This window comes from Ips typographus, linkage group LG3 (genome assembly GCF_016097725.1).
Source record: "Ips typographus isolate SLU linkage group LG3, UJ_Ityp_2.0, whole genome shotgun sequence".
Lineage (NCBI taxonomy): Eukaryota > Metazoa > Arthropoda > Insecta > Coleoptera > Curculionidae > Ips > Ips typographus.
Window position 1 is genome coordinate 14722858 of NC_138424.1, and position 27022 is coordinate 14749879.

A 27022-nucleotide genomic window follows, 5' to 3' on the forward strand; every position below is an offset into this window, starting at 1 on the left:
GGTAAATCCAAAACCGACCATAGGAAAACCATGTAGTGGACAAAGAAACATAGATAATTGCATGCGCGGAACAAAGACGGAAAAGTAGGCCGAAATTTGAGCGCGCTGTTGCCAAACGCCAAGTATCTAATACCGTCGACCAAATTAATTTTGTTCTTGGATTAATCCTAATTTATTTCCATTGTCCCCCGGAGTGGCCAGCTCATGCATAAAGAAATGTTATCATTGCAAAAGCGGAGAACACACTTTGACATCAAAACAATGTCCAGAATATAAAAGGCGAAGCCGAATTAAAAAACTGATGGTATTTGAAAACATAACCTACCAAGAAGTCAACGATGAGTGCCCCAAACAATACACCAATGAAAGGGACTTCCAGTATAACCCAAGAGAACACCCTCTCCTTCCATCGAGACAACAGGAAAGTAATAGAATATCCATAATGCAAAGAAGGGCGGTAGTAAAGTAGCAGTCGAGATTTAAAGGAACATATGATCAAGTAGTTAGAAATCAAGCTAAGAAACGAAACACCCAAGATGCACAGCCTGATAATAAAAGTAAGCATAATGAAGCACTTCTAAACCCCAATGGTAAAGCCCACCATATAAAGAGAAAAAAAATCCAAGAACTCAAGTAGAACCCATTAATACAACAAGACAAACAACATATACACCATTAACCCATCTGACTTTGCCAGCTAGTGCAGATCATCGACAACATAACAGAATGTTCTCTACAAAAGAGGGCATATTGAAATATTTTAAGGAAATGCCTAATAACACAATTCAGCTTATTGTCAAAACATTAATGCCAATTATTATAAACAGCCAGGAAATACAGAATGACCAAATGGGATCAGATACCGAATTCTAACTAAATAGTAAATAATGTATAGATGTTTTCAAAGAAGAGAAATCAGGAAATCATGAGACAAAAATTCAACAATAACGGAACACAAAGACTTAAACATGCACTACTTTCTCTCATTTGGGAATACAACCCACAAATAATATAGCTCTGAACGAAACATGGTTGAAAAATAATAAAAACATTTACCGAGGATGGATATGGCGGTGTAGCCATACTGGTCCAAAAACATATTTCATATAAGAATATCTACCAAGAAGGCCTTAATTCTCTCCGACTCCAAGAGTGCCATACAAAAAGTGGATGACAATACCATAAACCTTAAAAATGATCATATCACTTTAAAAACAAAAAGACTTTTAATTGAAGCAAGAGATGCGGGATTTGAGATTTCTTTGGCTTGGATACCAAGCCATTCCGAAATAAACGGGAATGAAAAAGTGGATCAATTTGCAAAATTAGGGAGAAACCTGAATGTTCCTGTGCAACTAGACCTGGACATAAGACATATCTTGCCTTACACAAAGCAAGAATTGATGGATAGAAAAAGGAATGAGATGCAAAGGTGGCAGATTGCGGAACAATCTTCAAAGACTTGAATCACATATTTTTCCAATGCTCTATCAACTATTATGGAGTCTTTGACCTTTATAGAGACCTGCAGAATGGGGGTGTATCATCCCCCATGGGTTTTCCTAGTTTGATTGAGAGCCCAACAAGCATGTTTATCAACCGACTAAATAAATACATAAAATTTTATGAAATATCCATTTGATGTAGAATAAGAATGATAATAATGGCGAAAAACTATAGTAATAAACTAATAGTTTTAATTAAAAGTTTGTAGATCAGGTTCTTGGACCCATTTTACTCTAAGCCGGTAGTTATGTTGTCCTCCTTTGTTGTGTTGTCTTTCTAACACTCAGCACCGTACGCACCGCCCATATCAAGGAGGAAGCAAAGCTCAGAAACCACACATTACAACCAATTGATTTGGACACCGAAGCACCAAAAGGCCCGCCTGGGGATAGCCTAGTGTCAGACTAATCCTAGGCAGAAAGAAAACCCCTGGCAAATTGTCCCATAAAGGAGCATGAGCCATATTCCCCTAGTTAGATAGGGGATTCAGGAAGAAAGGAAGGAACCTCAAATTCAAAGTAAACAAAAACAATTACAGTGACAGGCATATTAATACAAGAATATACTCTAACTAAAATTTTGGGAAAAGATGAACGAATGACACTATTTACACAACATTAAGAATCACTATAGTTAGTAGCCCTCTCAATTTAATGTATCATCAATGAGAGAAAATCTCAAGGGATTCCTAGTGTAAGTTATTTTTCCTAGCATGTAGTGATCAGAAACCCTGAAACTGGAGAGTAAGGCCAATCCGATAGCTTAAAGACAGACAACATTGCAACTTTTATTGAGTCCAGAGTCCAGTTACCAAAAAAACCATATTCAAAAGACCAACGAACGAATGGATTCTACAGTATTTTGTTTTTATTAGCGAAGTTGGTGCTTAAAACTGTTTTCTTTAAGATGTATCAATAAATAATAACTCTGTAACTAATGTATACTAGCCAAGTGCTAAATAAATACAAATTTATTGTTATTTAGTTTGAATAACAATATTACAATAAGGTGTAAAGTTTAAAAGCTTTGATTCACTAGACCACATACAAACAATCTAATTCAGTGTTCAAGTTGCTTTGAATCAATGTGCCAAAAGATTTTGCCAGAATAGCACAGCCATGCTGAATTTTTGCATTCTGAAATTAGATCAGTGAATTAGGTTTCTCATACATTATTCAAACATTCAACTAAGTACCAACCTTATTATCATCAACAAATTTTTTTATGAGTTGGATTGTTGAATCTCACTTTGGTTACTGGAAACAATAAAGTTATGATGTTGTTTGCCTTTAAAGGAATATTGCTTTTGGTCTTCAATTCAATTCAGTTCAGGTTTGATGTGAGATCAACATATCAGGTTTGTTGCTTTCTATTTTATAATATAGAGGTAGAATACTGGCTTATTAATGTGATTGTCACTGTTATTGCTGTGTGTTATTGTTTTTTAAGGTTTAGTAGGACTAAGCACAGACTGTATTTGCCAGTTGAAGATTACCTTATGTAAGGTTAATTGGTATTCTGTATTGGCACCAAAAAGCAAAAGGTCGGATAGGTTAGGTTAGGAACACCGGAACAACCCAGCATTTTTTAATTGAAAAAGGGGTTTGCCAGTGGTCAATTCTGTCCCAATGGTGTTCAAACTTTACGTAAGGAACGCATTCTGTGAGTAAAGAGAATCCCAATTAACAATATCCGGTACGCGGATGACACCGTGATACTGGCAGATAATGCCTACAAAATCTTTAAAATCTACTAAATAGTCAGTCGGCAAAACCTACACAATTTAAATACTTGGGATGCATGATCAACGAAAGATGGAATCCAAACCAAGAGATCAGGTGCAGGATCGAGCTGGCTAGAAACAACCTTCCTAAGATTTTGAATATTTCTTTTAAGCGGGAACTTGAACTGTGACTTCAGATAGAGGATGGTAAAATGCTATGTTTGTTTCGTTCTGCTGTACGGTGTTGAAACGTGTTAAACAAAATTGAGGCCTTTAAAATATAGATCCTGCGGCATATGTTGAGGGTATTTTGAATCGATCATCCGAAAATGAAGACCAGTCTAGCGGAACGAGAACTTTTCAAAAATACTAAGAAAAGAAAAATAGGTTACCTCGGGCACATACTGCGTGGTGAGCGCTACCACTTTCAGCGCGTCATTCTTGAGTAGAAAATTGAGAGAATAGACAGGAAAAAGTTGTCGTTACTGAGATATATCCGTCTATGAGCGGGGACAAAAGACTTTCAAACATTACAACATGCTGAAACTAAAATAATCATAAGGAAGAAGATGAATGCCAGGAATCTGCACGACACTCTAAGAAGAAGAATGTGTATGATTTGTATGCTAGGTAATAACCATATAACGTTTTACTCTGAAGCTGTCGCACCATGTAAGCATCGTACGGTCAATTCAGTACGAGTTCTTATTTCTGCAGAGGCATAGAAATCTTTAGAAGGTGAAATATCATCCCAAAGTGATGAATACCGTGGTTAAGACATTAATAGAAATATTTTTCTCGTCGTATTTCAAAGTAATGCCTGCTAAATCGCAACTAATAACTGAGAAACACAAAAATTGCTTTTTCCAGAAGCTTAGCAACCGTTATCCTTATGACTTCCTGTCAACATCGTACTCAAATTGCTTCTAACCTAACAGAAATAAAGACAGAAAGGGCAAAAAAATCAAGTCTACCCAATGCTTATAATCTTATTATACCAAGATGAAAACTACTGACTTGGGTCTAATAAGAAATAATGAATAGTTCCTGTAACGAAAATCTCTAGGGTAAAATGTTTAGGATACGCACTCGTTAGGTTGTTAGTGCTGAGCTCCTAAGGAAAAATATGTAGATCGTAAAAGTCTAGTCAAAACTTGGAAAGTAAATGTATAGTAAATCTGTAAGGATTTTGACCTAAATTTTTTTTTCTCTGCAATCTATCATTATTATTCACTTCCTACTGTCTTTATATAGTGCAGCATATGACCCATACATCCTACCCTGTAACAAATAAAGATCATCGATAAAGGAAAAAAAGGGAAAGTTTCTTTCTCGGAAAAAAATTGAAGCGATAAGGGAGGGTCTGAATTTATAACTACTCCTTTATAGTCAAAATATAAATTGCCATCCGAGAAATTTCGAAGGAAACTCTGCAATTTTCTATATAAAACCTCGTCGTTAGCGACCTCAGCAAGGCAGAATAATCTTTTTATTGGAGTTTGGTTTTTAGATGCTGTTGTTTGTTTTACAGTTTGTGGATGCTTTCAAAATCCTAATTATAATTTGAATGTCTTTTTTATTGTAGGCAATTTCTCGGGTTTTTTATTTGAAATAATAAATTTAGTAATTTAACTTTATCAATTGCTTTATGACACAGTTTTACTTAACAGCTATTCACTCGAAGAAAACATTGCATACTGAAGCTCTCACTGTAAAATTTACATTAGAAACATTCATAATAAATAGATACATTATACATTCATTTGCCACAAGTCAGAAAACGTCTACTCACGTGAGCATTCAACCAATGAAACTTGAAATTTACTGTTTCAGAGTTGGAAACCACTCAGGGATTGCCTCTGTCTCTGTGAACAGACCTAATCCCAATCCTCTGGCCGGTTTCGGCTCATCAGAGAAGCTATAGGGCTTGATAACCAAAGAACGAAAATTCATTCCAGTATAGTCAACTGGATGCCAGAAGTGATAGTTGTTGTGCAACATCTGGTGACATCTGTACTCAGCTCTATGAGTTAGAAAGTACAAATGACGTTTCCAAATGATGAGCCGTAATAAACATAAAACACACTAATAATCACCATTTTTAACCAATCAGATCTGTGTTTACCGAATGATGCGACATTAATGGGGCTGTTCCTAGATTTGGGAACGTCCATTTGTAGTTTCTAACTCTAGAGTTGAGTACAGATGTACTAGTCGTGCAAGCTAGGTTGACCAATGTGTGGTCTTCCACACATTTGGCCAAATCCTCCTCTCCTGTTTTTGTCCCCGCATATCATTAACATATTGTGTTCCAGTACTTCAGTAATTATTAGTTCAAGTTGATCATAGACGATACCCTTGTTTCTTATTCTTTTCCTCACTTGGGACATGTGATGATATTAAGAAAAAGTTATACTATTTGCCTTTCACTCTTAAACATATGGCAGATTTTATCTGTCAATAGGAAATAAATTCTAAAATTTTTAACCTCAAAATCAAACAAAACAGGAAATAATAAACACCGACTTTTAAGTTTTCTAGAGACCCTATTTGTAGCATTTTGACAAAACAGCAAAAATTAGCACTATTTACAGAAAAATAAAACTAATAAGAGTGATTTTAGCATGTGACCCATCCAACTCAATATAGGACACTCAGTTGAAGTTCTTCAGAGCTGGGGGGATAATATAGGAATTCTTAGGCCATAAATTGGTGACTTCTACGAAAGTTGTTGTCATATTTGATAGTGGGTCTGTAGTACAGACTGATAAGCACACTGTAAGTGTGAAAGTTAGTTTAAAGCAGGATAAACTTACAACTTTCATTGTATCCATATGCTAACTGAACCATATTTGAAAAACCAACCAACACAATGGTTATATGACAATGCGACTAAGGTGTCAGAAGCTTTTAATGCCTTCTATGCTTGTTTCTGCATTATGTAAAATTCCGTCACAAGAGATTTCTTTAAACAACTTGCGACAACGAATGAGCATTGAAAAGGAGTGCTGGACGTCGCATTCTATGAGAATATTTGCCGTGTTATTAGAAAGATAGATACAGAATATTATTTCCTATTTTTACTGAAGCCGTATGATGCATATACATAAAGAGTTCTATTAAAGCGTAGGTTATTTTTGTCAGTGCTTTTCGTTCGGAGAACCTCTATAAAGTCGGTATGTTTAATACAGTCAAAACATATTTCATATTCGCTGAAACATACGTATAACCTACATCTTTATTTCGGTCTCGACATTTTTGCAGCAATATTATAAGGTTAAAAAAGTAGTAGTTCTCCAGTATCAAATCCTTGGCAAAATCCGAACTGGAAGCATGTTTCTTTCATCCTTGTTATACATTTAAAAAAATATATCTTCTGGACTAATGAGGTTAATTATAATGAGTAAATCGCACTTGGTGTCTTTTGCTTCCTTATAGATATTCATCATCATCAATCAGCTTATTGCCATCCACTGCTGGACGAAGGCCTTCCCCTGCGTGTTCCATCTGTTCCTGTTTTGTGCCTCTTCGATCCAATTCCCTGCAGCTCTTCAGCTCGTCAGCGCGTGGTCTTCATTCAAGTATTTTCTTAGTCCATCGGCCATCCCGCATTCTCGCTACGTGCCCTGCCCATTTCCATTTCTGCTTTGCCACATGCTCAATTAGGTCGTTTTTCCTGTTCTTCGCCATATCTCGTCGTTCGTCACGTCATCCCTCAGTAATATCCCAAGCATTGCTCTTTCCATTTTTTGTTGATGTATCTTTAATTTCCTCGTAGATGCAGTTGTTAGAGTTGCATCTACGAGAGTATTTGCACCGTACGGTAGTATTGGTAGAACACACTGGTTATACACTTTCCTGTTCAGGCAGATCAGTTCAGACGGATTCTAAAAAATGCAGATGGACAAATTCTACTTGATCCTCTACTTGAAACGAGGATATCAGCCCAGGTCGGTCCCGATGTTGAAAAGCGATAAAGGAGACATGATAATCAACGAACACGAACAGTTGGAAATATGAAAAAAACTACTTTGAGAAGCTACTAAATATAGAATCTAACGAAAAGCACACGGAAAATACATACCATACAGAAGATCTCCCTGTTGAGCAACCATCTATAGAAGAAATTCGAAAGGCAGTAAAAAAATTACAATACTTATAGGCTCCTGGACCGGATAACATACCATCAGAACTATTAAAGCACGGAGGTGAATCGTTATACAGACAATTACACCAAGCAATTATTTTGATATGGAAAGAGGAGACAATACCGACAAAATGGCAAGAAAGCATTATAATACCAATCCACAAAAAAGGGGAGTCAAAGTGCTCAAACTACAGGGGAATCTCACTCATCAACATGTCCTAGCCAATATTGTTCTGGATAGACTAACTCCGTACTCAAAGAGCGTCCTGGGGGAATATAAGGAGGGTTTCAGGAAATTTAGATCCACTATTGACCAACTTTTTACACTCAGGCAACTACTAGAGAACGGATGAGAGTTAGACCGTACTATCCATAATCTCTTCATAGATTTTCGGCAGGCATACGACCGCATTGAAAGATCTCAAGTGTGGAATGCAATGGCCGAATTCGGAATCCCAATAAAACTTATCTAGATGACCAATGTTTGCTCGGCATTTTTCCTTATTCCTAAGAAAAACCACGCAAATGTGGTGACTTTAGACTAATAAGCTTAATGAGTCACTTTTTGAAAGTATTGCTTAGGATAGTCCTGAACAGGATACACTCAAAATGTGAAACAGTAGTTGGGAAAGAACAGTTCGGCTTTGTAAATGGTTTTGGAACTCGAGAAGCATTCACATCGAAAGCATTCGATAGGGTGAAGTACGACGGACTTTTTGAGATTCTGGAAACAACCGGTATAGATGATAGAGATACAAGACTCCTACAAAGCCTTTACTTACACCAAACTGTTGCGTTGTTACTTTCCTGTCTCCATGGACCTTCTATGATATTATGTTCAGGATCTTCAGCATCAAAACAGGTACCAGTTGTTTCGAATACACCATCTAAAGTCTTCTTTTTTTCTTAGAAAATAGTGTCAATACACACATGCCAAAACAGTCGTTTTAGCTTATTCAGGTTCTAATAACAACGGTTTTCTTAAAACTCAAAAACTACAGACAAAAATACCAAAATCATTTTCTACTACTCTTCGTGCTCTGCTTAAGCGGTAATTAACAATTCTTCTAGTCGATCCTGCTTTGTTGTTTGCCAGAGTAGGGTGTCATTATATGGTTTTGTAGTGGAAAGGCATCGTCGGCAACAAATACAAAAGGAACAGGTGTTTGTCGACCTGGTAAGGCATTGTCCTCTGGAAGATTTAAAGTTTCTTCGTTTAGTTTAGGAAATAAGTTTGCGTTCTTAAAAACTCCTCCAGATTCGTGATTCGAGAGCCAACATCTACAAAAATAAATGAATAATCAGCATCTACTACAGCCAGAAGCAGAATGCTAAGTTAAAATATTCCGTTCTAGTATTGATTGGAGCTTGAAGCACAACATGTTTTCTATTGCTGTAGACATTGAGAAAAATTCCATTTGTTATTATATCTTTCAGCAACTTTCTTCCATGAATCAAACGTAGTGGGCAACTGAAACAAATCAAAAGTAGATTTTTTTTAATTGTGTACGATAACAATATGTTAAATATTTTAACATTGTTTCCTTTTTTCAGAACGACGAATATCACAGTGAAAGTCATTTTGAGAAAGAAGAAGAAGAAGAACTCTTGTAGAAATCATCAGTTGTTTCTCAGCAACCGTACAACGATCACAGGGTATCATCAACTTCACTCAAACACACGATGTACAACCCCAATGGTAGACAATTCGTCGTCAGTAATGGAAATATTTTAAAAAATGTTCTGCTTTTTTTGTGTTATTAATAAAAAGAATTGATTTCCCACCTGAATATATTCATTTAATGTGGTTATTCGTGCACTGCACAACTCTGGGACTATTCTGGATATTAGCTGTTTTGAAGAAAAAGAACCTAGAAGATGCAAACTAGCTGTTAACGCCGAAATAGTAGAACAGGTGATGTCCTTCAGAGACTTAGGGGTAGAAATAACCGCTCATCAAAAGAGGAGATCTGAGGTGAAGAATCAAATAGATGAGGCCTCTACAATAACCGGATGTTTGAAAGGCATTATATGGAAAAACCAGTTTCTAAAAATAGAAGCAAAGACCAGAATATATAAATCATGCGCCAAAGCCAATATTCACATATGCCGCAGAAACGACGGCAGACACCAGCAGAACCAAGAGCATAACCCGAACGGCAGAGATGAGAACGCTCCGAAGTATCACGGGACACACGCTACGTGACACAATACCCAACCAAGAAATAAGACGAATCTGCGACATACAGGACATTGTAAGATTGACGAGGCAGAGACGGCGAGAGTGGAATCAACACATCAACAGAATGGAAGACAATAGAATTGCTAAAATTGCGAGAGACGGAAAACAACCACTCTAGAAGATCGCCAGGCAGACCATCAAAGACGTGAAGGGATAGGTGGCTGTCGACGTCGCAATGAACTACTTAAAGCTGGAAAAACAGGATGAAAGCCTATTTCAAGAAGAAGAACAAGAAGACAAGATATCTTGAAGGTGTACATTAAACTAGTATAAGAGTCCCCAGTAGCTAAGTACCGTAATGTAAGTAGAACTCTTTGCTCTGAGGGAATTGCTTCTCTATAATTAGTATTTTGTTTTTAAATTTTAGGTCCAAGTACGTTTAGAAAATATTCAAAGTCAGTCACTGACACACGACAAAAATTTCTAAAACCAACTGCATCTTCTAGTTTTAAATCTGCCAGTAAGCTGCTGCCATTGTATTGTTGTCTTTGCCAGTATCGTGGGCGACGTCTCTGCCGTTTGATATCATCTGATGATTACAATATATGCAGCGCAACAAGACTGTAACATGTTCGCGAGCTGTTCGTAATAAATTTGCCGATGGATTTGCTGTCTGCCTTTAGGCAGCAAGCATCAACCAGTAACGTCAGCTTATCTTAACCACTACTTGTGTATCATATTCTTGTCTATATCATTTCTATCAACAACATATCTAACCTAACATAGTCTATTTAAAAAATAGCTATTTATGTAACCAGTTACGAAAAGATCGATTTTCGCAGCGAGGTCCTACAATTTCAATGAGTTACACAAGAAGACATTTTCGAAACGTGTTGCATACATAATTTTTTCTAATTTTGACCAAAATGCGGTAAAAACCATCTTTTAAAGTGATTTAACACAAATATTCACTTTCATAACACCTTGTATAAACAGTGACAACGACATGTTATGATGGATGTCGCCCATATGTTTCTACGGAAATGCATAAAACCAGGGAGTGATGAAATGAACTTTTCATAACTAGTTACATAAAGTAAAACGTTTTGTCACTCTAATCAGTTTTGAAAAGTGTCACTTTATATGCCAAAATTAGAAAAAAAAAATTTAGTGAGTTGGAACATAATTTTTTATTGAGCTCATAAATTGCAACACTGCACTGTTTCACTCGTTTACTATGTAATAGATGCTGCAAAAAATAAAATATTTTAGAAGTATTTCCGGTACTAAATCACCTGCTTTATCCCAAGTGACCGCATTCTACGGTGTGTGATGTATACTCAGTGACCTGCAAAAAACCAACTACCTTAATGGATTAGTTTTGTTGCGGTCCAACTTTTTTATCTGTCACCCAACTACGACGATATTTCATCAAATTGTAATGCTCTCGACCAGCGCAGGGTTCTAAACTAACAAAAAAGAGCAATTACTCGCAAATATTGGATGGAGTTAAGGTTTTGCAGTACTTAAAACATACATTATAAGTACGAGTATACATATATTTATATATAATTTGCTAGAATATTTCAGATTTTCTAAACCTTTTCTTTCGTTAAGAGTTCTAAATCTGTCATGAGAAACGCAAACATTACTAGGATTGTCCTCTGCATTAACCGAGAAATATAACTCTAAAGTACAGGGTGAGTCAACGAAGGAGTAAAGTTCTTTATTTCGTTAGGTACGAAAAATAGAAAAAAATGTTAAATACCAAAGCTTTAGAGAATATTGAGATGTATAGTTTAAAATTACTTTCGTATACAGTATGTCCAAGATTCGATTCACTATACAGGGATCTCGCTTCCCGTAAGAGCTACTGCAAAGGTTAAATGGGGAAAGTTTTAGAGAATTTAATAGGCAATCCAACAACGTTTTAAAAATATTAAATTTCTGCTTCGTTTTTGAGTTATTTTCGAAAAACCAAAAACGACCATTTTTTATGACCGAACGTCATTTTTTTCTTATGACTCTGCCAGGTGTATTTCGGTTTAACATTGCAAAAGTATTTATTACCCTTTCTCGGAGAACATCTACATATGTAGGAGGTTCAAACTCATAAATCTCATTCTTAGCATGACCGCAAAGATAAAAATCTAAAGGGGATAGGTCTGAGGATCTAGCTGGCCATGGGATTGAACCGTTTAATGCAATGACATTGTTTTCAAAATTTTTTCCAAGATTATTTCCTTCCTCAATTTTGACCAATCGCTATCAAGAATTAGTATAACAAATGCAAATTTTAAGTGGAAAAATCACTTAACAACTGTCAACTTAGCTGTCAGCAGTTTTTCCGGAAAAAAATTCGAAAAAATTGCACACTCCTCACAGCAACATAGTGGAATAGTGTTACCCTTTCTAGCTTGAAAGTTATTGTTCTTATTAATTATTGTTTTAATTAAAATATAATGTTTATTTAACTCAGGAAATAATCTTACCAAATATCTCTCGTGCATCTAATTTTTCCTGTGGAAAAATTGGAACACTCGTTTCTAAGTAATTTGTTTTAACAAATAGCATGAACGAGAATGCTTCAAATTACTTAGAAACTCGTTTTTCCGAATTTTTCCGGAAAAATTAAATGCACTAGGGATATTACCCGCGAAAATCCATAACGGGCGCTGTGTTATGCGCAGGACAGCCATCCTGTTGAAACCATAATTTTCTAAAATCAGCTTCATTTGGCACAACTTCTCAAAGAGCTGGTAAGATCTCAGCTCTCAATAAATCCAAATATCTCCTTCCATTAAGATTATAATCAAATGTAAATAACCCTATTAAACGATTTCCTGAAATGAGAAACACTGCTCAGTTACTGAGTCGCAACTTTATTATAAAAGTAATATTTTATTTGCATACCAATGATTCCACACCAAATATTTAAGCCAAATCTTGTCTGCGTCTTTGAGCAACCTCATGGGGATTCTCTTCATCCCAAAAATGTCTGTTGTGCTTATTAGAAACACCACAATTAGTAATCCTTTCATCATCCGTCCATACAACAAAATTAGAAAATTCTGGGTCCTCATTACATTTATTAATGCACCAGTTCGAGAAAAGCAGTCTTCTGGGATTATCGGTCTCCAAAAGTCCTTGTACAACTGTTGGCTTATAAGGATGATATCCAGAAGTTTTAAGAACTTGGTGAACAGTTGATTTTGGTACGTTTACATCTTGTCCTACCATTCTAACAGATGCGGTTGGGTTTTCATTGAGGGCTTGCAAAATATTCCGATTCCGGATTTCATTATGAAGACGGTATGATTCCCTTGGTATTCTAATAAATTAACAACTAGATTTCTAAAGTGGGTCTGGTGAGGTTGGAGTTTTTCTGAATGCGTCTCCAAATACCTAATTGAAGTCACGTCTGCGTTTCTGTTGGATTGAAGATACATTGCCAGCATGTCAAATTTCATTTCATTTGAATACTTATTTTGTGACATTTTAATACAAATATTAATTACAACCACGAACGAAAGCTTACCTGTGCAACAGTTTTGAAAAACCGAAAAATATATGTCACTGTGATATTCCACAATACATTTTTAAGGCAAATGGCCACCTAAGTCTAAGTCAACTTTGAACTGTTTTTTAGCTTTTTTAACATAAAAGTACATTTTTTTGAAACATGTAATAAATCATTTTAATGCAAAAAACGTGCGCTTTTTAACTAGATAAAAAAATGGCGTCTATAAGAAAAAAAGAAGTTGATGGTATCTCCTACGTCGGAACTGAAAACGAAATACACAGAAAGATAGTTCTTAAAAAGTTGCTCTAACAATGCTCAAACCAAATTTTAAAATTAGCGAACATACAGCACTTTTTTGAAAATGGTCGTTTTCGGTTTTTCGAAAATAATTCAAAAACGAAGCAAAAATTAAATATTTTTCAAACGGTGTTGGATTTGGCTTATTAAATTCTCTAAAACTTTCCCCATTTAACCTTTGCAGTAGCTCTTACGAGAAGCGAGATCCCTGTATAAAGAATCGAATCTTGGGCATACTTATACATGATGGTTCATAAAAGCGTGGCAGATAAAAGATTAGTTTTTTTAAATAGAACCCCCTAATTATTAACAAATTTTGAGGTTCTCTATGAAATTTTAAAACTTTTTTGTTAATAATGTCATATACCTAAACCTAATAGATTTTCTAATATTTAAATTTTTTCAGCAAGATATTAGTTTTTACTATGATGGAAAATTGTCTGTATCGCCATTGTTTCTAAAGGTAAAATACTCCTATTTGATGCAAACGTTCTACAGGGACGACAAAAAAAGATTATCCAAATAAACTTGCGTTAGATACTACAGGGCGTTAAATTTTTTAAAACATACTTTGCCTAATTCAACTTACGAAATCTTGACTTTTTTAAATGGAACACACGGTGCATTATTCTTTTTCTAATAGCTTTTATGAAACACTTCAACTTTTATTAAGTGACATATTTATATACCTAATATTAACAATTTGCTATAAATTAAGTTTTCGCTTACTTGTTTTTTTATAGAAGTTTCTGAGTTTCTGTCTCTATCTCGCGCAAGCACTTATTTATGTTTCTCTGTCAATTACACGGTTTTCCAATGGCCAGTTTTTGTTTTAACCACACGTGTGTAAGCGCCATTTACTTTACATCGCGGAAAGATCTGATACGAAAAGTCCCAAAGGAAATACACAAAATACACCATTATTTCATACTTTTTTTTGTTCTCCATTGTCTTTGTTACTTTGTCGTGGAATTAAATGTTCTGAGGATGCATAAAGTACTTCCAAATAGAGTGAACAAATGCCTGCTAAATACGTAGATATAGGAAACGCCAACGAAAACTTTATTCACGTCATATTCGATCATTGCGTCATAGATAAACAATGTCGTCAGACTTCTTAACCTTTGTGAGATGAAAGACATTTTGCTAAAATATATTATTTGTCAAATGACAGTATTTGAGTTGGCTTAAGGAAAATTCACCGGTTGCAGTGCTACCAGCCTTCATAACAATCGCGGTCAGTTCGGTTTTCAACTTGGAACGTATCGCGCGTCAGTTTCGTGAGTGCCATTTTTTGTTACTAAGAAACCACGTTTCTTGAAACGGTGTTCAGGGAAATTTGAAGTTGACGACCGAATTCCGCAGCCGGTCGAGTGGAGATGGTGGGACCTCTAAGTGGAAACGTCGATTCCTAAAAGTCTACGGGGAATTGTCTTGTGCGGTGCACTTCCAAGAGGCGGAAAGGGGGAAAACCTAAGAATGACTATATCTTTTGCTCGTATCGTGCCTTTAAGCGATTTATTAGAACTTTTTGTTCTAATAATTGCTATCTGGGGCTCAGAGGCTCTAGCCCGACTATCTGAGCCTCTCTCGTAACGAGCTGGCAAAATACCCCTAGCTGGTAGTGCCAAAAAAACCCAGAAACAACAACAACAACAATCGCGGCCCGTCATTCTCTAATCAAATGTCAATAAAATCTTGATCAAGATACTTACTTTATCAGTAACCACAGCTCAAAGATCTGGTACGTTGCATTGTTGCATTTATAACCTCATTCAATGTCTCTACCTAACTTATGTACTTTGTAGTTAAGTTCTTTAAGAAAACACTGGTTTTGCTTGCAAATATTTAATGAGGACTACCAAATCCTCTATCTAAAGCCTATTTTTTTAAGACCAAACGATTTAAAGTTGCTTTACGATGTGTTATTTTGATGTGATTATGTGACTGCTAGTTTTTTTGTATCCTTCTGTTTTGCAGTGTTGTCAACACACCATAATGTTTAAGTGTTTTTTTTTATTGTCGGATGTTAATAAAAATGGATTCTTTATAACTGCTTATCAATAGTTTTTTCCTAGTTCTACAAGGTAAAGTAAGTAAGTAACTGATTTTGCATGTTAATCTCCTATGTCCAGAGTTCTCCTGGACACCTGGTATACACCCTCGTGATATTTGCCATTTATTTACTATTAAAATTTTGTTGTAAGTGCAGTACCAAAAACAACAATTTTTAAATTTGTTATAAAATTATAATACAAAATTTTGTTATAAAAATTGCTTTACCACTCTTTGAAAGGCACCCAACTTGCGGCGTCTTGTTTAAACCACTATACTGTCTGTCTGGTGCAGCTGTGTGTACCATTCTCTTTAGAATAACGCATTCAAAGAGAATCAGAAAAACGAATTTTTTGGTTTAGTTTCACTTAGCTTGCGCCATAAAATATTCCTATAAAATCTCTTCGAATTTTTCGTACCTACTATATTTTTGCTAGCTGGATGACAAATATTTCGCACAAAACTTATAGCTGGACTTAGCGACAGCATTTAGCAGGGTTCCTGCTTTTATTTTATCGTCTACTACTTTGTTCGCGATAAATTATTGCTAGATGCGCTCACTATAAATTGTTCAGTCCTCCACGTCGCCATTAAATTTCTCAAACTTCAGTTTATAAACGGCCATATTGTTATGATCAAGTTTTACATTGTTTGAACCGTGCCTAGCAGTTTCTTTGTCGTAAGTTTTTGTATAGTTTTTTTTAAAGTTTGGAAGACTACGAACATATTAACAACTATACCCAAATGTATAGATGTCCATCATTCTTTGTTGGTCCTCGCTAATCTGCGCTATAATTAGAATATCGTCTATGTTAATAAAAAGAATTCTAGAAAAATATAGTTTAAAAACATACTTGTTGGGTTTGCACCTGCACCTTATGAATGCTGATGCGAGTGATTGTTGATAAAGTTGTCAGTTGTAAGTCAGTCGTTCTATAAAGTGAATTCAGTTTACTCTGCCTTCACAAATTTGTTTGGGGACGTCACTTTATTCTTCAAACAGATCACCGACCCTTGGTTGCCCTATTCAATACATCGAACACCAAAGGTCTTAGTGAACGTACTGCAGTAAGACTGAAACGATGGGCACTACGTCTCATTGGATATGACTTCAACATTGAATACATCAAGACAGACGATTTCGGACAGGCCGATGTTCTATCCCGCCTTATAAATGAGACCCGTCAAGATGCTTTTGATGCAGAAGTCGAACAAGTTATCGCCTCGATTCAAACTGTTGACCAGGAAATCATCGATATCACTAAGGAAGCACTTGGCTCTAGTAAAGCACGTCAAACTCTAAGAAATTAAATCAATTCGGATCGAGTTCTCAGTAAACTTAAAACCTGTATTCAAAGGAACAAGTTCAACAAGTCTGATGAGGACTTAGTTCCTTTTGCTTCTTGGTTTAACAACATGAGCGTGGTTGATGACATCATTCTATTCGGTGACCGAGTAGTCATTCCGGACAAATTGACAAAATCAGCTTCATCTTGGACATCCAGGAATCCGCCGAATGAAGAATTTGGCACGACTTTATTTCTTCTGGTCCAAAATGGACAAAGAGATCGAGCTGGCTGTACAGAAATGCAGTCATTGCGCTATAGTGGCCTTGCAGCCAACAAAGAATCCTCAAGAGTTCATATGGACTTTGCAGAACCAAACAAATGTCAAGTATTTCTGGTCATTGCAGACAGCTATAGTCGTTTTATTGGTGCAAACTATCAAGAATTCACTTGATAGTTTAAACAATTTGACCACAGTTGTTTCTGCATACAACTACACTCCTCATCGTGAACTAGATGGGCGTACTCCTGCTAAAGTATTCTTTGGTCGCAAGGTCAAAACCCCATTGGACATCTTCCGTCCAATAAAAGCATTCCCTGCTGGTCTGACTGCGACCCAAACAAAAATACAATAGTCGAGAACGCAACTTTCAAGTAGAAGAAAAGGTAATGAATACATTGTGGAATGGGATACGCGTAAATGGTACCATACGGAGCATCATCGGTAACTGCATTGCTGAAGTTGGAGTAGGACATGATACTCATCGTAGACATTTCAATCAGATCTGGAAACGCAGCATGGATATACCTTCTAGATGCGATATGAATTTCGACTTTCTAATTCCATCTTCATCTGATTTAACTCCAGTCATTGAGCACAACCAAGGTAACAGATAATTCCGAAGCTGCTTCCAGAACCTACTGACGTCCACCTACAAGATTCTTCAGGCACCACTAACCAGGAGCAGTACACCAATCGGAGTCAACCAAGACGTTCTTGTAAGAGGCCAGTGGACTACCGAACTCTTGCGGAATGCCGACATCGGTGTCGGGACTACTAGCTATAGTTTGGGGAGGAGTTGTTGGGTTTGCACCTGCACCTTATGAATGCTGGTGCGAGTGATTGTTGATAAGTAGTTGTTAAAGTTGTCAGTTGTAAGTCAGTCGTTCAATAAAGTGAATTTACTCTGCCTGTGCTCCCTCTGTCACGACCCAACAATACTGATGTAAAAGATTTCCATATACATTTTTAATTGACCAATATTTTAGATTAGGAACAAGATATCGAGATGCGGTTTTAATACCGCATTTCGGAATTAATTATTTGTAGCCCAAGAACCAAGTGCTTTCTGACCATGTCCGTTTGATTGTCGCTGGAAAGATCACTTAAGCGAACACAAAAAAGCTAAAAAAAAGGAAAGTAGAATTTGACATACTGAAGAACCCAAAAATAAAAACTGAAATCCAGGATGACTTAAACACAGGAATTCAAATGATAACACCAAATATTGAAAAAATGTAACCCACTCTTGGACAGAGATAACAGAGATTGTAACTATGAAGACCAGACTGGGATATAGGAGGAGAGGTGCAAAGCAGAAGTGGATGACTGGTGACTCAATTACCAAAGAGATTGAGAGAACTATCGGTAACTTAAAAAACAACAAAGCAGCCGGTCCGGAGAGAGTCCCGGCAGAGACACTCAAGCTTCTGGATAAAAGAGGTATCGCAGCGCTGCATAAACATTTTTAACATCATTTATGACACGGGTCACGACACACGTGGGGAACACGAGAAAATGTGGGGAGCACAGACTGCTCAACCTAACGAGTTGTACTAAAAGTTTTCCTAAAAATAATATGCACCAAAGATGATACAAAAAATGCGAGAGAGACCTAAGCGACTCACAATTTAGATTCCGACAGGGGTTGGGCACATGAGTCGCGATAGTCGTGGCTGTGCTCATCCAAAACTGTTACAATCAGAGAGAAGACGTGTGTCTGTGCTTCATAGAGTACGAAAAAGCTTTCGATAGAGTGCAACATCGGAAATTGATGCAACTACTCTAGAGTCTTAACATAGACTAAAAAGACATCCGGTGCATCGAGAACCTTCTTTTTTCAGCCTGGGATCCTAAGAGGGTAGCGAGTCGACCCACCACTTTAAGTACGGGACTGTTGCTTGCCGACCAACTCGGAGACCAGTGAACCACTGGGGAGGACCCGAGAGTTCGGTGGTTTAGTCGAGATACGGTGCATCTTTCATATTCGTCAGCCTTGCTGACTGTGCTGGTTACTGGGTGTGCATCGTAACTACTAACACGGGTGTGACAATATTGTTTTCTAATTTTATCGTTCCACCAATGACTAAGTTTGTCATTAGACATTACATTTGTTTTACTTTTGTTTATTTGTAATCCCACTTTTTTGGTTACCTGTTAAAGTTCATTAAGCATTACTTCGGCTTTCTGTAGGGCATCAGCATCAATGAGAACAATATCATCGGCGAATCGAAAATTTAGTGTTTATCCCTGTTTTGCACTAGTTAAGTTTTTTAAAGGCGTATTCAAGATCTGTCCTGAAGAGCTTTGGTGACATTGTGTTCCCTTGTCTGACGTTTCTCTCTAATCGAAATTTATTGATTTTTTCGTAGAGTTGCACACATGCCGTTGATTTTTTATAGACGTTATATATTTGGCGGTGGTATCTGTAATCCACACGGCATTGAGTGTGAGCCTTGACTATTTCTCTAAGTCCTATGGTGTCGAATGCCTTCTGGAAATTAACAAAAACAAGAACCAGTGGTCGGTTGTATTCTACGGTTTTCTTAATTATTAAAATTAAAATATTAAGGTTTTTTAGCGTGTCAGGGTTTCTTCAACAGGTAGAGGGGATGCCAGTTAAGCAAAGAGGGGGTTCCAAGCAAGCCTAAAAGTGCCATACATTTAGGGTTTGTGGATGGCCTGAAAGTAAGTCACCACGTGGTTTCAACAACAAATGTGTTGATAAAGCTTTCTTGGTGTAAAATGGTTTCCAATAGATCTTAGCTTGTACAGATCAGTCTTCTGACTATTGAGTTGACTGCAACCTCACTAAAAAGGAAAGTTAGATCGGAATTACACCAAATTCATTAAATCCGCAGAAAAAGTTTGGGTTACAAATCTGACGATGTTACAATTCGGTTCACGGTTTGGGGCACACTTCCCAAACGGTTAAAGGTAAAACTAGCTTGGTAATCGGTTCGCGATATGATTTTGATATAAGATTGAACATTTCTGCTTTGCTGATGGAAAAATGAACAGAACAATTGCCTAAGATTAAGATCAATGAAAAAAGTGTGGCCCAATGGTCCACCATCAATTTGGCGGATAGTCATTATTCAAAACCGGGAGAAATTGATGGAATTTTAGGCGCGGAGGTATCTCCCTTGATTTTAAAATCAAAACGGTTCAATAGTAAAATTGATTCGTCTGTAGCAATAGAGACCGCATTCGGATATGTAGTCATGGGTGCGGTACCCGCCAATGATGAAGGAGATCGGCATACATTTTTCATTAACAACGAAGAGCCTATCGAAATACTTGAGGAAGTTCCAAGCAGGTTAAAAGGAGAACCAGAGAATTTAAAATGTGAAAGGATCTTTTCCAAAACAGTCAGTAGAGATATCACCAGCAGTCGGTTCACAGTGGCATTACCTTTCAAATACTCTCCGGAAAATTGAGGTAATTCAAAGACAAATGCGATACGGAGGTTGTTAGCTTTGGACAAAAAACTAGGACGGTCGGATCAGTTGAGGTTGGATTATAGTACAGCCATTTTGGATTTTACTTTATTAAAAAGATCACATCACATCACATGAAAAAGTGGAAAACTGATGATGACTTAGGGTATTATACAGTGCGTTTTTTTTAACGCGCAACATAGGATTTTACGTGTTAAATTTTTAAGCCCATGTTAGACCATTTTATTTTGGAACTGCAAGTCTATAACTTGACTGGTGTGTCTTTAGTACCCTGAAGCTTAAGTAAGTCTACCAATTTGGTCTAAAAAGTGATTAAAAACTGGAAAAAAAACATTTTTTTTCGAAAAGATTTTATCGTTCCATACTCCCTGTATGCATTGTTGTTCCTTGTTGTTTTTATACTGGCAGGGCAGGTAGCAGGTAAAGTGACATATTTTGACTGCATCACGACCCGACATCTTTTGAACGTCAAAAGGGCATTTTATGATTGTTTGGAATACTGTTTGGCTTCAAACGGAGGTCACTTTGAACAATTCACTTATAAAAATACTTCTTTTGTTCTTAACTTTCTTGATATAAAGTTAATGATCACCCTGTTATACTTTCTACGCCAAATTTTACCTGCTACCTGCCGTGCCAGTATCAAAAACAACAAAGAACAACAATGCATACAGGGAGTATGAAACGATAAAACCTTTTCGAAAAAAGATGATTTTTTGCAAGCTTTTTAACACTTTTTAGGCCGAATTGGTAAACTTACTTAAGCTTCAGGATACGAAACAGCCACCCGTCAGGGTTTATACTTGTAGTTCCAAAATAACATGGTCTAACATGGGCTTAAAAATTTAACACGTGAAATCCTATGTTGCGCGTTAAAAAAAACGCACTGTATTGAAGACACAGATTCCTCGCCAAGAGCCAGAAAATCAAAAGTGGAAATGATTCTAGAAGAATAGTCCTCAAGGGTACAGAAAGCTCAAAGAGCCTAACCTTTAACGGGATGTACTAGGGGTCTTCCACATTGTAGTAACCTACGACCAGCAATTGGTGCATGATAGTCACCAATCACACTGAAAGTTATATTATGTTCCGTTTGTCTATAACACCGCTCCAAAGATATATTTAATATAATTTAGCCATAGTTGTTTTGATTGTTATTTTACGCTGTCTTAAATCTTTTATTAAAAATTGGCTTTATCTCGAGACAGAAATTAAACTTTCCACCGTGGTTTGTATACTATTTTATTTTCAACCATTTATCAAAATTTTATCGAACTTTTAATAAATTATTCAGTTGAAATATTGTTTGTTAATAGTCTCTAACAATAAGGTGGTATAATGGGCCTATCCCACGTATCATAAATTTTTGTTTTAATGACTGGAATCGAAAGAATAGGATCAAAAAACTAATTTTTAATATTCTTGAAGAAAAAATTATGGTCGTAAATGTTCCTACATTAGTTTGAATTTGTCCATTAAATTTAAATGATCTGTTTTGGCGCGCATGTGACGTACGTAATTCTGGGCGATTTTATTGGCTGTTGCACGCCATCTGTTTCACTTCTTGTCGCTGATTGGTTGATAGTGTAGTACGTCACCGGCGGCGGGCGTTTTAAACATGAGATTAATGTAGTTTTTATCATCATTTTTTTTCTATTTAGACTTAATATTTTTGAAAACAAAAAAATACGGGTATAATATTTTCAATCTGTCTTTGTAGTAAAAAAATTGTGGGACAGGCCCATTGTACGAGTAGTTATGACTTCAACCACAATAAACGACTGGTGATTTGTTTACAATCTTGACAACGTCATTATTGTGCTATTCTGTCTTCAATATTTTGAGCTGAAACGTTTCTTAAACTGCTTTTAACATGGAGATTTCTGAAGACGCAGATGTTACTCATCATCACCTGAGTTGCGAGCTGTTGCAGAGGTGGCGGCACAGTCTCTTAACTATAAAAAGTAAGCCCAGATATGACAAAAAATATATTTATTTTCAACCAGGTATGTAATAACGTTATTACTTATGTGTAAACCAGGTGGAAAGATGAAAATTACCTGCTTTTACTTTCCACCCGGGTGGAAAGTACTCACTTTCCTGTTTAAGGCTCAAAGTACTCACTTTCCACCCGGGTAAATGTCACTTTCCACCCCGGTGAATGTCAATATGCGTTTTGTCATACCTGGGCTTACTTTTTGTAGTGAAGAGACTGTGCCGCCACTTCTGCAACAACTCGCAGCTCAGGTGATGATGAGTAACATCTGCGTCTTCAGAAATCTCCATGTTAAAAGCACTTTAAGAGTAGTTTCAGCTAAACATATTAAAGACAGAATAGCACAATAATGACGTTGTCAAGATTGTAAACAAATCACCAGTCGTTTATTGTGGTTGAAGTCATAACTAGTCGTACAATTATACCACCTTATTGTTAGACTGAATAATTTATTAAAAGTTCGATGAAATTTTGATAAATGGTTGAAAATAAAATAGTATACAAACCACGGTAGAAAGTTTAATTTCTGTCTCGAGATAAACTACCTAATTTCTCGACAGAAATCAAATACTTTCCACCTGAGTATGTAATATACTATTACATTCAACTGGGTGGAAAGTAAGAGCAGGTAATTTTCATCTTTCCACCTGGTTTACACATAAGAAATAACGTTATTGTTTGAAAATAAAATTATTTTTATTTGTGCCTTATTCATTTTTCATAGTAAAAAATTACTTACATATTTAATAATCCAATTTTGTATAATAGGGCTTTGGGGTACTATCACGGGTTTCATTTTAATTGAAAAGTGGGGAAAGTCTCATAACAGCAAATAATTAATTTTTCAGTCGAGTACTCTCAACTTCAGTAAACAACTTAATATTAATTTAATTAAAATTTGCGGACACAATAACAACTTTTCCAGAGTGCTTTTTCTCAGCTTTGTGTTCGAAATCTTAAACCAAATAATTGAAAAGTTTAGACACGATGATTGATCGTTATACTTATAGTAAAGAACCGCAAACGATTTTCGTCGACTTAAAGGCCAACGACATTTATCGTTTCCATCAGTTCCACACACCGTATAAATTGGTTTTCGTTAGTGTCCTTCCATTCATCTTTTAGCAAAATTCAGGTTGGATTACGTTCCATTGATATTTAAACTTAAGATTAATTCGACGTGAAAAGAGGAATTGGTTTCTATAAAAAGATATTAGATTGAAAGGACTAAACCAACATTTTTCCCTATTGCGGGCTCATCACAATAGAGTTTTTATTAAAAAAGACCATATCGATGTTTTATTTACATAATAATTACCCTGTTCTATACCTTCTCAATTAAACATTTAAGTCAACAATTACCTACATTACAAAACATTGAAATATTAAGTTTTAATATTTTATGAATAAAATGTATGAAAACCTAATCCTATATTTACAGAGAAATTCCTTATTAAACATTAAATTCTTTGGACATTTCACTACGCAAATCTTAAACTACAGTATTTACAGTCTGTAAGGATATCCATTGATTCTTTACAGGTTTGGTGCAGGGTAAATACGGGAAAAAATGCTCCCAGAACACTTCCCGGAACTTCTGCGACATGATACAATACAACACGAAGTTTATGGCTGAGATGGTAAGGGTGAAAATATCCAGAAGGTCTCCTGAAACAAAGAAATCACAATGTTATTTTCTTTATTATCTCGTAAATATGAGGGCAATAATAATTTGTCGTTAAGTTATATTTTTGTATCGCAAGAACTTGTCTATTGATTTAATTATTTTTGTTTTTTTGTTTTTTTAACGTTGTTTTATACCCAACTGTCTCTCTTTCAATAGTTCTTTTTAATAAACGGAATTATTTTTAAATTAAAATCTTTTTTTTTTGTAAGGCATTTGTATTTGAATTAATATTAAAATCTCAACAACCATATCAGGAAAATGTTTCGTTCATTGTGACAATAAGGTTCAAAAACGCCATTTTACGACGCCATTATTGAAATCCGATCATCAAAAATGAAATAATATCAAAATTAGACCATATTTTTCATGAGATAAGACAAAGTAATTTACACTTTGCTATTATAATTTTGTACCTTCTACTTTTGTTTTGCGATTTAACAAAGGCCTTTGACTGCGTTTCAGCCAGCATTCTTGAGCTTGCGAGCTTAAATGGTAAGAGATCCGAATTGTGTCATGATTGTCATTGTCATGTTCCATTAACAGAGATCATAGGCCATATCTCAAAAACTACAAACGATACAGCTTTGAAACAAATTTGTAAGTAATGTGGCTAAGAGAATACACTGAAAATATTTTTTTAATTCTAGCTTCAAAAAAGTGAAATAACTGAAAATCTGTATATGTATGTTTAAATTAACACACTTACGTTTTCGGAGCAAATCTACATATTTTTAGTATAGGAAAGTTTTCTCTAACTTTACGAGTTGCCCATAGGAACCGATTGTAAGAATGAGAACACGATCTGCGTTGCAAAACATGTTGAAACAAAGAAGTCATTCTGTGGAAATTACAAGTTCAGGTGCTGAAATATTTGAAACATCGCATATTAAGGACACCCAGATTCATAATAAGATAAGCCCAGCGGACGGAGAACAGTGTAAACAACAGATAGCAAAGATATAGGGTACCCTAGATAAGTGCGAAACTACGAATGCTAATGAAGAAGAGGAACTCCAGGCTATACTTAAACTAAGGCAGTCTGTTTTGCAAACTCCTACGATAAAAGGAGTAGGAGGCACAAGTGAGTCAAGATCCAAAAGACTGCATCCTGATTCGACTCGAAGAAAACATTTTAAAACAACCTTGTGAAAATTATAAATGGGATAACATATCACAGATCACAATTTCGGTATAATGAACCACTAGAAAGTACCGAAGATAATAAAAAAGAAGAAAATGGTCTAGTATCGGAAGAAATGGTCAAAGGAATATTTGATGCTTTAGATCAAATCAGCGAAGTAGTTGAAAAGAAAAGAGATGAACAAAATGAAAAATCTCGGTAAGAGACAAAGAAATTGTGGGAAAAGCGATAAATCAGATATGCAAATCATTTACTCTATTGATTTTTAAGATTAGACATCTAGAACGAGACAATTTGAAGGCCAAACTATAGTACATTACAGATGAAAATTCACCAAATTGAAACGAAAACAACATTCTGGTTAGTACTAAACCAACTACACGGTATGCAAGCTTCACCAAAAAAAACGTAGAAACGAAACAAACATATCGAATGGACAACGTCGAAGACTACCAGAAGACATGAATGGAAATATAAACAACCCGCATGAGGCCATGATTCAAATCAATCAATCAAAAAAGTAGCTTTATTGTCGGAAACTTAGTCATTGACGAAGCCCTGAAAATACATACAAAAACAGCAAAAAAAGAACATACATAATTATTACACTACACATACAATATGAATCACCACATAATTACACCTTACAATTATTAAAATAAAAACAAAACAAAAAGGCAGTTACCCTGTATAAGACAGGAGAAAGAGGATCAAAAACACAAACAGTGCTGCTTAGTCAATTTATGGCAGAACAAGGCGCCTTAAGAACTGGAGTAGAATTGGTCCAGAGAATAGTACGCCCCGTCAAGCAAAAACCTCTCAGCCTCACGCCTAAATCCATGCGCAGTTGGCTGGCCTCTCACGTGGAGAGGAAGGTTATTGAAAAGTCTCTTGCCACCGTAAATAAGCGACGACGTAATCTGCTCCGTGTGAGGAATGGGAAGCCTCAAAACGAATCTACCGCGAGTCACCGAGCCGGAGCCCTCGGACAACTGACCCCCAAACTTGCCACGGACAAGACAAATCGTCTCTAAGATGAAAATGTAGCACAAGGTGAGAATACCATGTTCAATGAAGAGGGGTCTACATGAGGCCCTGTATCCAACACGACACAAGCACCTCAATGCCCGCTTCTGCAGGAGAAACACAGAATTGAACAAACTCCCCAGAAAGCTATGTCGTAGCGGAGATGGCAGTCAATCAGTGCATAGTATGCACTCCTAGCTACATGGTAATCCAGATTGCCAGAGATTACCCTCAATGCATGGCAACCCGACGCCAGTCTAGAGCACAGACCGTCCACATATTCAGCGAATCGAAGCGAGTCGTCAATAATAAGACCAAGAAACTTGTTCATTCCAGTGGCGCACAATGGCTCCCCCTCAACAAAAATCTCCTGCAATGAGCATCCAAAATGTAGGATCTTGGTCTTACTGTTATTTAATGACAGTAAGTTGGAATTGCACCAATGTTTGATTATGGAGAGGTCCCCATCAATAGTGGCAGTCAATGAATCGGCGCTCTTGCTGCTCCTTAACTTCAAAGAACACGTTGATATCAAAAAATTAGAAATAGGTTTGAAGGGAATCAGACATCCAATAGATAGGGCTCTGCTAATTGAAAGTCACGACAAACAGCAGGATAAATTACTATCGATAATAAGTGAGATTGACACTATAAGCATAAAAGAAAATGTGGTTAACCCAATGTTTACTATAACTGGAATTAAAAATGGTTT

General features: G+C 36.2%; 1 protein-coding gene across 1 annotated transcript in view; it reads right to left on the minus strand.

Moving 5' to 3' along the window:
* Positions 1-23690: 23690 nt before the first annotated feature.
* Positions 23691-27022, minus strand: part of LOC145727157 (G-protein coupled receptor dmsr-1-like) — a 161419-nt gene continuing 158087 nt past the window's right edge. The window contains exon 3 of the mRNA XM_081976636.1: positions 23691-24124. Within this exon, the coding sequence (XP_081832762.1) occupies positions 23949-24124 (176 nt within the window). The 3' untranslated portion in view covers positions 23691-23948. The remainder of the gene's footprint in view (positions 24125-27022) is intronic.